The 12920-nt window shown below is 42.6% G+C and overlaps 1 protein-coding gene across 17 annotated transcripts in view; it reads left to right on the plus strand.

Annotated features, from left to right (window-relative positions):
* cacna1ab (calcium channel, voltage-dependent, P/Q type, alpha 1A subunit, b) overlaps positions 1-12920 on the plus strand; it is a 113290-nt gene that overhangs the window by 46957 nt on the left and 53413 nt on the right. For all 17 annotated transcript variants that reach the window (XR_008413877.1, XR_008413878.1, XM_053855883.1 and 14 more), the window contains exons 6-13: positions 8932-9023; positions 9092-9244; positions 10148-10335; positions 11284-11387; positions 11489-11604; positions 11817-11861; positions 12301-12393; positions 12574-12771. Coding sequence is in view for 15 of the 17 variants with exons in the window: in XM_053855883.1 (XP_053711858.1) it covers positions 8932-9023; positions 9092-9244; positions 10148-10335; positions 11284-11387; positions 11489-11604; positions 11817-11861; positions 12301-12393; positions 12574-12771 (989 nt within the window). In the remaining 2 variants the exon portion in view is untranslated. The remainder of the gene's footprint in view (positions 1-8931; positions 9024-9091; positions 9245-10147; positions 10336-11283; positions 11388-11488; positions 11605-11816; positions 11862-12300; positions 12394-12573; positions 12772-12920) is intronic.

Genomic DNA, 12920 nt, shown 5'->3' on the forward strand with positions numbered 1-12920 from the left:
AGAAAGAGCACACGTCGTGCGTCGTGTGTGTGTGTGTTAGCACTGCAGTAGCTTTTCCCTGCGACTCATGTTTAATCACTCAGCAGAGTTCATGTCACTCTCTGCTGGTATCTGCTCGTACACACACAAACTACGTTTCTGCTGTTACATGCTTCAAAGGTATAAACACAATTACTATGCGTGCCCATATTACCAATTTATAGCTGTTCGATTTGAAGTGCTTGTTAATATTCATGCGTCCACTTTCAAATTAAAGTCAAACTCCTGACCGAGCTGACTGTAGCTATTCTCTGAAGTTTTGCCAATATAGAACCTTGGGACGTCTTAGTGCTTTAAACAAATGTTCGGAGCGTACAGTATTTTCAAGCAGTGCACGAGTAGTTTAAACTCGTCTCACAAAAAGAAGAGAGAATATTACTGTCTTACTTTAAGGTACTAAAACAAGCTATCAGAACGTAAAGTAAATTCATTCCGTGAATAAATTGAACCCTACTGTGAGAATAAATAAATAAATAAATCGACATTTTTTTCAGTTTGATAGGGAATTATAGAAAAAAATGTATATTGACAAGGGTTACTGTTATGAACCGAAATACCGAATAAAGAAAACAGCATAATGCGATAATTGTACTGCAAGGAATTGTAATATGGCTTTCAGAGGATTTAGCTGTAAATGAAAATGACTTAAAAGGAATTAACCGTCCATTTACTATTTATAAATCTCATTATTTATCTGCCTTTAGTAGCTTCCCAGAGCGTATTTAAAGGTACATTTGTGATTGAATATTTGAAAATTCACACCTGATGTGATGCAATGATCAGGAAAGCTCAGTCGACTACTTTTTTAAACACATGTATGAGCGCATATATGAAGTGACATTACACTTCTGCTTAATCGATTTTGTTTTCCATATTAAAGACGTCCTATTGAGGACGTCTGTACGTCTCATTAGCACTGTTGTCTGCTCTCTGTTTGACTGAGTGTAATGATTGTGTCTCCTTGTGTTTATGTGAACATGAGTAAGTGCAGCTGATGCTATAGTGAAACACTAATGTGGGAGACACACTCACACGAGTGCCCTCATGTAGTCACATACAGACAGTAGTCTTTTAGTAACCATCGACACAGACACTTCTGAGGGCTGACCTGCTGAGACATGGAAGGACTTGGACTTGTTGATGAAGGACGTTGAACCAGGAACAGTGGTGACAAAAGAGGAGTGAGGAAAGCAGTGGATGAGTTGTATATCCTCACTGAGGTATTTATTTACAGTTAATTTGAGCAGTGGTAATCCTAAAATATACAGGATGACACCAATCTAGCAGTTGTCCAGTGACATCTTTCAGTGTGTGAGTGGAGCAAAGACAGGGAGGAAGTACCTGTCACCATGCCAACACTTCAATAATCATAATAGCTCAGCGGTCATTTACAGAATCATCAATCTCTTATATGCTTTTCTTTGCCCTTCAACCCTGAGCTGCTGAACACTCACAGGCAAGGTTGTTGGTTATTTTCACTTGTCCTGTGGTACAGATCCATCATGAGCAGAGAGCGTCGAGCATTATGCATGACATGGAAAGAACACAAAGGAAGAAAATCTACCAGACATGAGCAGGTGTTACTGTTACTGAGTCCTCCCCCACTTTTTATGATGCGTCCATCATTTTGTTTATGCTCGCATGAACACTTGTGTATGTATTTTTAGATCTCCTTAGAATATTCTCATTGCATCTATCTATTTGAAACAAACACATTTCTTTTTTTCCCTTTTTTTTTAGAATCTGAAATAGCATGCAGGAAGTTGAATATGGCTGACCACACTGACCCTCACTGGTTGTCTTCCTCTTCAACATTCTTCTTCCAACACTATCTCTGTCCTGCTGTATGGATCTGAGTTTGTTTTCTTAGTCAGACCAAAGTTACAGTGCATTCTTTCTTAAAAATTCATTCATCAGAGGGGTTTGATCTCATATTCTATTGCAGAAATGGTCTATTGATTTTGCTACGCTATGTAATGAAACTTGTGTTTTACCACAGTATTTCCTCTTCATGTCGGCTTCTATTCTGTTCTGAATCAGGAAATTTTAATATGTCGTATTGACATATTCCGGGTCATCAGACTGATTTAATAAGTCGTCAATAAGCCCCTCTGAAAAGAGAAATGAAGGACACGAGAGGGTGGTGGTTGGGGGTTGAGTAAAAGAGGGAGTCCATCAGCTGAGTGTTAGCAATCTGCTGAGATCAGCAATAATGTGGAGTGAGAAAATGAAGAGAGTGGTAGAAGAAAGGAAGGAGGGATGAGGGTGGAGGGAGTGTGGTTAGAAAGAGAGTGCTTGGTTCTAGCCTGTGAAAGCTCCGGCAGCCGGGGAGGGATGATGGAAACAGATGTTGGGATGTGAGGGAGGGGAAGACTGTATTTGACCAAGGCATGCACCAGAGAGAATTTGGTGGGACGAGTCCCTCCACTTCATCCTGGTAGCGTTGACCTGACCTCCCCGCTCTATCCAATAAGTAGAACTTCCCAATGAAGGATAGCGAGCAGGGCGTACCACCTCTACAGCCAGGGTTAGGAAGAGTGGGGTCGTAAAGTGCTGCTTAATGTCCCGTATCTGCTGGCAGGATGCTGACTAGAGGGGGGCAGCTGTGGAGGTGCTTTTGTTTTTGCGTTCAGGTACACTGTATTTACACTTTTCACCTGCTATGTTAGCAAGTGTCACATCACTTTATTTTTCTGTTGTTCATGGCAATGAATCTTAGTACACTCAATGTTCCCATGTCCCGAATTTAGGTTCAATAAAATACTGTGTTCCAAACCCAGAATATGGGGGAATAAGACGCTAAAGTTGTGGGTTAATGGCTCATATATTACCTTAAATCAACTACTGTGAATTGTGGACTATAAGCTGCAGTACTTTTTTCTCACCGTGTGAACCCTGCGGCTTATACGACACAACTAATATATGGATCAACCTGACTAGAAGCAGCTGCTTTGATATACATACATACATACATACATACACACATACATACATGCATACAAGTCCGGTGATCAGTTGCAGCCTGCCACCTGTTCAGGACCTGTATGTCTCCAGGACCCAGAGACGTGCAGGTCGGATCAGAGCCGACCCTTCTCACCCTGGTCATTGACTGTTTGTTCCTCTTCCCTCTGGCAGGAGGCTACGGTCCATCCAGACCAGAACCTCCCGTCACAGGAGCAGCTTCTTCCCCTCAGCTGTCAGACGGTTGAATTCGTGAACAGCCTTGTTGTTATTCTATTTGTTTATTTTATTTTATTTATTTATGCATTTATTTATTTATTGTCAGCACTTTAATCCAAAACACTTTCCTAGTTGGTGGGCTCCCCACTGACCCTGGCGATAAATTTAATTCTGATCCTGATTCTGATTGATGTAAATAAAAGATGCAACATGGTTGACTATATAACATGATGAACAAGTTCGTTTCATTAGTTTATTGGTTTCATTTGTGTTCCCCAATCTAAAACATGACTTTCATTTTGGATGAACTGTTGCATAGTCAAGATATATTCTGCTTTCCTGATGACCTGATTTGGGAGTCTATGCACCCAAATATTTCTGACCCGTCACTCCATGACCCTCAAAGCCGGAGTTTACCTTCTAGTCAGAAACAATGTCATGCCGATGCCCATCATTGTGATTTGGGGTCGGTTGATAATGTGCGTTTTTCAGGCGGTTTGTGAGGCTGGATTGGTTTGGCCTGGCGAAACAAATACACTGGTATGGAATATTAGCCACATTATTAAGTCCTTCTCACTGAAGATAGCTGCTGTACAACAACATTGATTGCTTTGATGGTGAGATATTTTTGCGTAATCTCACAGTATGGATTACTGAGGCATATGTGAAGGCCATGTGGTAGATCCAATATAGTTACGGAGATATTTCCAACATGCTGCTGCGGGTTAATCTCATTGCATGTGTTCAAGTCCTTGAGTGTGCATAGTGTCACATTGTAGCATTGTCCATCACGTGTGGCTCAGTGGGAGACACTACAGGGACAGTAGCTCACGCTGCGATGACACATGGCCCTCCCACATTATTTCCAGACAACACACAAATCAACCCTGGGCACCGCCTCGCATACACACAGAGACACACTGGTTGGATGTGTTCCCAGCCTTTTCCGTGTGCTGTGCTCTTGGTAGAAAATGTGTCCCTGGGTTGAAGATACAGCCACCTACGTATGGTCTTCAAACACTGGCTTCGTTGAGAATAATAGCCGGGGAACGTTGGAAAGTGTGGTGCTGAAAATACATTTGCTTTTAAGCAGCAACAAAAACAGTTATTCTTGTTGTGATGATAAGCACAGATGATGTGACTTCATGTTATGCTTCGTATTTTGTTACATTTAGCACTTAAGATGCCACACGTGATGACTAACCAGTCATAAATGTAAATCTTGAAAGCGGGATCTCATTGACAAGTTAAGAATCGGGTTGAGTTGATGGCAAAATCTTTGTCAGAAGACTCCTAATCCATCATCTTGGATTTATTCTTGAAAAAAAGGAGAATGCAAAGGTCGATTTTTGCCCATTATAATGTAGATCTCCATGTGTTACTTTTGGCTCTAGACACGTTTTAATGCACTGAATCCTGCTAATGATGAAGACCAATGTCTCATAGCCAGCAAGTTGCACCAACAAGAGCAATAACAACAGTCATCAAACAGGCATGTCAGTCCCAATTTCTAATTCATGTGAGGCCAAAATAAGTTGTGTAAGGGCCACAACTAACAGAACTAATGGTCATATACGAAAACATCTCTCCGCGGAAGTGTTTGAAGCTAGAAATCAAGCTTGAAGTTTTTGAGGAAGGTGGTTGATGAGGAAACAAGTCACATGTCTGGTGATGAAGGCTAGGGTTAGAAATACTTGCAAAAGTAAAACCTACCACATATGCGCTCTTTATGCTCTTTAAGCTTCCTTATTATTTAGTGAAACTGTTTTAACATGTAAGCAAAATATTGATCCATTTTAGATTAGTATTTGGACATTTTTCCCCTTTTGCATTGCGTGAAAACCGATCACACATTAGTTTGTCCTGCATTGTATTGTCACTTCACTTAGCATCTTATTTATTTCACCAAACCTTGCTTCCTTTATTTGCAAAAGCAAGTCAACTGCTGCGTTTTTCGCTGAAATTGGATTCGAGGCGCAGCTGGCTTTTAAAAGAATCAGTGATTGACTGGGAGATTACAATCAACCCACCCCTTGTTAGTGATCCAGGGTGAGTCCATGCTTCTGGCTCTGACCTCTGGACTTACCAGAACACATCTGGTCCTGAAAGTAGGTATTTATTCCCACCATTTTCTCAATATTGTCTGCAGTATCAGTCCACCCGTCCACCGTCTGAACATGTTTTTCCAGCCACTCTTTTGAGGCGTGCGTCTCGCTCACCACCACCAGTACATGTTTGGTATTGCCCTAGAGATCCATCACCAAGACCACTTTTGACCCATCGTGAAGTGCTGGTGTCACTGCCATAAATTAAAGCATGAAAGCTCAGCGTACATCATTCATGTCTGACGGCTTCAAAGTGTGCGTGCATGTTGTGAGAAATACTTCAGCTCTACACCACTGCAGCAGACAAACTGGGTCATCCATACTACCTGCGCTGCGTTCACCACTGTCATGTATATCCAGACATCCACTGGTCCAAGGCACAAATTTGTATTTTACAAGTCACTTTATATGACCTGATGAATGTGTGTGATGGAGCTCGCTTTAAGGTCAGGCTCTGAGGGGGTAGGTAAGGATAGCTTCGTTGGGTGGGGTGAGTGAGTGATGTGGGAATGCAGGGGGTTGAAAATCAATAGCCAGGAGACCCGCTTCTACTACCCGTTACTGCTGCAATACAGAGATTCCATCAATGAACCGGAGCTGTGTTGCCCCGGTAACGCTTATGAATGAGAGCAGACATGTAACCGTGGAGACTCTGCAAAGAGAGGAGCTCCTGGTTGCCGTGGCAATGTTACGTGAACAGACCAAGCAAAATGAAGATTGAGGGTGACCTCAGTGATCTTCATCATGGAGGTTGTTGTCTTCACTTGGATGCTTTTAGAAGCGCAGGCTCGTACGTCATCCACTTCACTGTCCTGGGCGACTGAAACATTTGGGTTCTTGAGTGTACTATCAAACATGCTTAACAACCATCTGAGTGTATGACAAGAGTAGCTTCTGCTTCTCCTTATGTATTCATCATATTATTATCGATTAAAATAGTTAATAGTGAACTATTCATGGGAAATCACGTTTATTTGTAAATACTACTATTCAAAACGTAGTTCAAAATAGGTGCCCTAGTAAAAGAAAAGAGTTGATACCTGTTGTATTTCACACTCCCTGGTCAGAACCATTTTCCCCCTCAGATTTGTTCTTAAAAGACATTTAAAAGAAAAAGCAAATTGAAAATATCTCCTCCACATTCAAGTCAGTGCTTTAGTGAACTCTTCAGCCTGTGTATAATATGGAAATATTTTGCTCTTGCTCTTGGTCACACAATGTACAATAAGGAACATAAGCAATGAGAGCTTAAGATCATCATCTTCTTCATCCTATACCCAACCATCATCCTTTTTGAACGTCAGGAGGGGGATTGGCTTCACACCGTCCGTACCCTTGAGGTGAAAATGTAACCTTCAATTGTCTTTTGGACGGCACTGGCTCGTACCACCTTGAACATGCAAGTACACCCTGCTCCGCGTACTGCAAGGGCAGTGAATGCCATTTACAGTGTCGATGCGATAGAATCTCACTTAGATTATCAGCCGCCTGGTATTTAAAGCGTCCACTTCTTTTAACAGCCTTTCACTTTCACAATCGTGACTTGATTACTTCTCTATGGTGATGCAGTGTGCTACACATTTTTCAGCACAGTTCAAATGTGTGCCTTCTTGTGTGTGTGTGTGTGTGTGTGTGAGCACGCTAGTTATATTGTGAGGTGTTTCCTCCTCAGTGACAAACTGTCATCACGGTCCAAACACCGTCCCTCTGCAGATAAAACTCCCCGCCTGTCGCTCCCCAGCGACTCCCCGTCAATAAGTGAATCTCACACTTTTGACACATGCGACTATCAATCTCTTTCAATTGGCTCGCACTTTTCTCACACTCGCTGTCTCTGAAGAGATGTGTTTTCTCTTCTATCTCCCGCTGGTGTTTCATCAGGGATTTCTTATCTTTGTTCATTATCTATCAAGCAAGACCAGGCAGATTTGTTTGTATAGCGCTTCTTCTTACATCATTAACACCTCCAGCTGTGGTACGGTGCTTCGCCTCCTTTAGTTGATTATTGAATTCAGTTTTATACATACTTTTAGTTTTTCCCATGTGAGTGATCTTTCTGAGCACCACATTTTCTAGCAGACAGATACGTTGCTTCGGGGTATTTATTCAAGACAGCAATGGCTGTGTGTCCGGTTCCTGAACCTCATTTTAACTGGCTGGCATGTTTGGAACCCTATAAAGTTCTCAAACCCCTCACACCATCGGTCTTTGATGTAGTCCTCGTGATCTCCCGATCATCAAGTCGACACGTGTCTTATAGTTGGATGAAAATAAAACATTCACCAGAGCAACAATTGCCTCCACAATATCATTGTGACTTTGGCGTGTTGTTTACATCCTCAGATGAGATGTATTGGTTTTGTAGTTTTATCAACGTCAGGTCATGAGTATCTGCCACGCCTCTCTTCACTGAAGACGGTGCTGCAGAAGCACAGATTTAATCATGATATCATCAACCAGAAGTTTACTTCTTAAATTTTGAAATGTGTTTTGATTGTCACCTACACCCCATAACCCCCGTCTCTTGGGTTGGTCTCCTTTTAACCATCCAGACTGTTCAGCCTTATGGTAAAATGAGTTGCCTTATCTGAGTAATGGTCCGTCATTATTATAAGAACTTCAAATGAATCTGACCATAGATAGTATTTGTACCTCACTCTCTAGCAGAAGAGAATTTCCAGGCTGCAGTTGACTTAAAGACCATGGTGGACGTCACACAGCAGCGTGTTGGATCTTTAGTGGACCTCAGGCTGCCTGCTTATTTTGCTGATGTCCGGTGTTTTCAAATTTGCAGCAGCACAGCCTTTAGCCGTGGCAGTTAAAAAGCCATTGAGGGAATGAGGGGCTTGGCTGCTGATACTGTGTCTGTTAATAAATGACCTCTTACTGGAATTAGCAACCGACCTGGAGGGAGAGCGAAGGCAGAGACGGCTGAACAAACAGAACCGGTGAAAGAGGAGGATGAAGGCGAGACGTGCCGGCATGTCTCACATTGTCAGGACAAATTCGGCCGATGAGCTACGATGAACAGGACTTTAATATAAGCCTTCATAAAGACATTAAATGTAGCAAACCCTCTTTAATACAAGTAACATCTGACTTATGAGCGGGATCGGTTCTGACCAACCGGTCGTAAGTCAGATTGGACGTAAGTCGAATGGCATTCAAAATAGCCGACGCAAGGGTTATAAGTACTACTGTAGTGGTAGATGGCTGTGAGAGAGTGAGCTGCTGGGATACTGTGCTGCTGTAACTGCCGTCCGCGATATCGGCTGGCTGCCATGATTGTTGAACACGTTGCCGGGCTGCTATGTGCTGCAGTGGCACATAGCATTGAATATTTTTTAATTTTTTTTAAATCTGCATCTGCTGGCCGTTAGTACGGGTGGACATAAGTTGAGCAGGTCATAAATCGGTTGTTACTTGTACTGTATCTTGTAAGGGAGTTGGACTGCATCAGTTTATAGCAGCGAGGAGCTTGTCAACATTGGCTTCCTCAGTGGGAGGATCTTACCAGCTGCATACTTCAGGCTGGTTCGTCCAGTTCCTGCTAAATTGTGCTGCCAAAGAAATGTTTAAAAAATGTCCCACTGTCGTTTCTCTGCAGTATCCTGTCATCAGTCCGGTCTCAATTTGACTTGAGGACCCTGCGAGCAGTTCGAGTGCTGCGGCCGCTGAAGCTGGTGTCTGGGATTCCTAGTAGGTGTCGATATGTTGTCAATCAATGCTTGGTTGTTTTTTTTAACGTTCTGAAATGTGTCCTCCAGGCCTGCAGGTTGTGCTCAAGTCCATTATGAAGGCGATGATCCCCTTGCTGCAAATCGGCCTGTTATTGTTCGTGGCCATCCTCATGTTCGCCATTATCGGCTTGGAGTTCTACATGGGAAAGTTCCACAAAACCTGCTATAATGACATCACAGGTACGGAAACAAGCTTAGCTGGCCAACACAAAGCCGTTGTGCTATGTTGCTACTAGAGAAGTAATTTTCTGCCTTTTTACAGCACTATATATAGTATACGATACGTATGATCTCCTCAGTTTGGCAAATCGTCCACAGGTTCCAATCGATCACAATCTAATGCTGTCATATCGCACTCCACTATCTCCATACAAATTCAGTGGCACCTGACAATCTCTGACACCGACAAGAGACTTGAAGTAGAGGTTCCGCTTCAGCTAAGGCCATTCTGATGAAGGAGAAAACCTTAGAATTCCAGATGATACTGCAAACCACAACCATCGTTGGGATGCTTATATTGCTAACTTGGTTTACAGTACCTAGACTGCTGAGTGCGTGTGGGGTGCATCATGGCTGTGTGAATTTAGTATCACATCGACCACTTTACTTCACAATTACTATCATTCATATGGTTCCAAAAATGACAGGGGGTCCAGGTCCAACCCCACGCTCAGGTTAAAACCCTCTGTGGTCAGTCAACTCAGGAGCATTAATAGACTCTGCAGAGCCTTCATTTACATTTATACACAAACTTCATTTACGTTAGAAACCGAACTAAACATTAACCTCATAAAGTTTTTCATAGCTATCAATCTGGCTTATACCTTAGCTCAATGAGTTGAGCGCCATATATAGTAATTCTGGGGTGCTGGGTTCAATCCTGCCAAAAGCTGTTTTTCTAAACTTAAGCAATGTGGGTTATATGTGCTGCTTGGTGGGAGTGATCCTGGGGTGGTGTTGGAAGTGGGTGCCGGACTTGGAGCCGGTGCCACCCTACCCACTGGTTCTGGAGCGAAGAGTCAAATGAAAGTGTCACCAGCTTGATTTCAGTTTCTAAGCGGCCTGTGTCTCTCTGTGCACCAGGGGAGATCAAGGATGAAGTGCCCTGCGGTGACTTTCTGCCTTCAAGGTTGTGTCCCAATGGCACCACTTGTAAAAAAGGTTGGCTCGGACCCAATTACGGCATCACGCAGTTCGACAACATCCTTTTCGCCGTGCTCACCGTCTTTCAGTGCATCACCATGGAGGGCTGGACAGACATGCTGTACTACGTAAGTCCATTATATTGAGGAACATTCGCTCACACTACATCTCAGTTAAGTTCTCACCAAAGGCGACTTATTTACAAGTTGTAGGGACGCTATTCGTGAGATGTCTGGGGTGACATTTCGGCGTTGCACTAACTTTTGACCTGCGTAGTGACTCAACTACTTTTTAGACGCGACTTGAGAAACGGCAGGAAGTCCCTGTAAACTAGCAACCAATCGCGCTTGGTGTGGAAGCACCGCTAGACTCTGCCTCAACTAAAGTGACCTGCCTCACAATATCACAAATTAGGTTAGTGGCTGTGATTGCATTTATGTGACTCTTTAATGGAACTATCAGCTGATGATCATCTGCAGTGGGAGCTGCTGCGTGCGTGTTTTCATGCCGCAGCTCGTTCCTCTATTAAACTTTCATTGGTTTCCTCCTGACTGCCTGCCTGAGCGTGGTAGTCGTCAGTCTCTATCCATCAGAAAATATGTTAAATATAGTGCGGGCTGACCAGAATAGAGGGGAGGAGAGAAGAGGCCTTCCATAAAAAAGTCCAGCTGATCAGATGAGTAACAGCTTTAAAGATAGAGTTTGACAAACGGCTGGTGTTTGGAGTCAAACTACTTTATGACTGATTCAGCTGATCCAGTTTCACCCCTGCTGTCGTCTACTAACAAATATATATACAAGTCATAAAGATGAGCTTTGTGAACAAGGGGTGACAGAAAACATTTAACTTCACACAAAGTGATCCAGCAAAAAGAGTCTGTTTCAACTACTTAGTAATAAATAGCGTCGAGATCAGCCACCCAGAGAAAAAAGGAAGAAAAAGACGTAATAGGATGGGAAAGAATATTAATACAAAAACTACTTATTTCCTTCAGTTAATCGATAGATAGAAGACATATCAACTCATGGAAATCAATCAAAATAATTGAATAAACCAAGTTGTCTTTGTTTTCCAGAGCAACGATGTGGAGGGAAGTGCCTGGAACTGGATGTACTACATCCCCCTCATCATCATCGGCTCCTTCTTCATGCTCAACCTGGTGCTGGGTGTCCTCTCAGGGTGCGGGGCCTATGGTCATGTTTCTCATGTTTAGCTCAGGCTTGCGTTCCATTGACTTCCAGCCTCCTCGATGTAAAACCTCTTTTCTCCTGTCTCTGCAGTGAATTTGCCAAAGAGAGGGAACGAGTGGAGAACAGGAGCGAGTTCCTCAAGCTCAGGCGACAGCAGCAAATCGAGAGAGAACTCAACGGGTACTTGGAGTGGATCTGCAAAGCGGGTCAGTACTTGAACACTGAACAGAATCGGCCGGGCAGAAATGTAAAGCTTTTATCTGAGGCTGAATCACGGAGCTCAAGTGGTGATAGCATCAACAAAACAAACATACTTACGTCCTCTGACTCCTCGCTCGCCTGTTTCCATGGTTACCCAGTGAAATGCACCAGCTCATCCTATGTCAGCTTGACAATATTGATGCTCTCTCTCCTACAGAGGAGGTGATTCTGGCGGAGGAGGATGGCACTGGGAACTTCGACGGTAACTTTAGCCATTCTGGAGGCTCACAACTGCTTTTCATTTTTAAAAATGTTTGGAAAAAATTGAAAAAAGTTGTGAAGTCATTTTTTCTTCTTGTATTATTATTTTCAATATACCATAAACATCTCAGTATCTTTTAATTTTGCTTTTAATTAAAAAAAAAATCATCTTCTTGATCTATGGGTGCTTTGATTTTTTTCAATTTAGTTAATTTAATTTATACATTTTACAGGCTATTTATTGTCATTATTGTGAGCAAGACTGGTGTGAAAATTATGTGTCTAAACAAAACAAAACAGGCAAATATGATAAAAGTAACATACATCCCAATAAAATAACTAGAAATACGTCCGTTATGATGCACAACTTTTCACGCATGTGATGCAAAAAAAGAAAAAAAAAAATCATAGAGATTTACAGAAATATTGTGTCAATTTAGGTTCAAGAAGAAGACCAACTATCAAGACAAAGAATAACAAAACTGAACTGCTGAACACAGAGGACGGGGAAGACAATATGGGGGATGCAGTTGGTAAGTGAGAGAATGATGACTTCTTTTGAAATGAGTCATGAAAAGACTTGCCTTGCCCTTAAAAGTAAAATTCTGATTCTGGGATTTTCAGAAAACGGCCCCGCCAATAACTGAACTCTAAAACGTGACACAAAAGCAGTTTGATCCAATCTTTTTTCTTGAATCTGCGTTATTCGCCAGGGTTTGCACGCTCCAGTATAAAAAGCGGAAAAGATGGCGGCAACTACAGTAAAAAAGAGAGGCGGCTGCGGTTCTTCATCCGAAAGATTGTCAAGACTCAGGCTTTCTACTGGACGGTCCTCTGCTTGGTGGGGCTCAACACCATGTGTGTGGCAGTGGTTCATTACGACCAACCGGAGCTGCTCTCCGACTTCCTTTGTAAGTTCCAGTTCACACATTTTTTTTCTCAGGTGGTCTGTGTGTGATAATGTCTGAGCCATTCCAAGCATAAACAATAAGACTATTGAGGTTTCAGTTATCAAAGTATGAGATGATATTTGATCAAGTGTGCCACTACATTATGGCTA

Source organism: Synchiropus splendidus, chromosome 2 (assembly GCF_027744825.2).
Source record: "Synchiropus splendidus isolate RoL2022-P1 chromosome 2, RoL_Sspl_1.0, whole genome shotgun sequence".
Lineage (NCBI taxonomy): Eukaryota > Metazoa > Chordata > Actinopteri > Syngnathiformes > Callionymidae > Synchiropus > Synchiropus splendidus.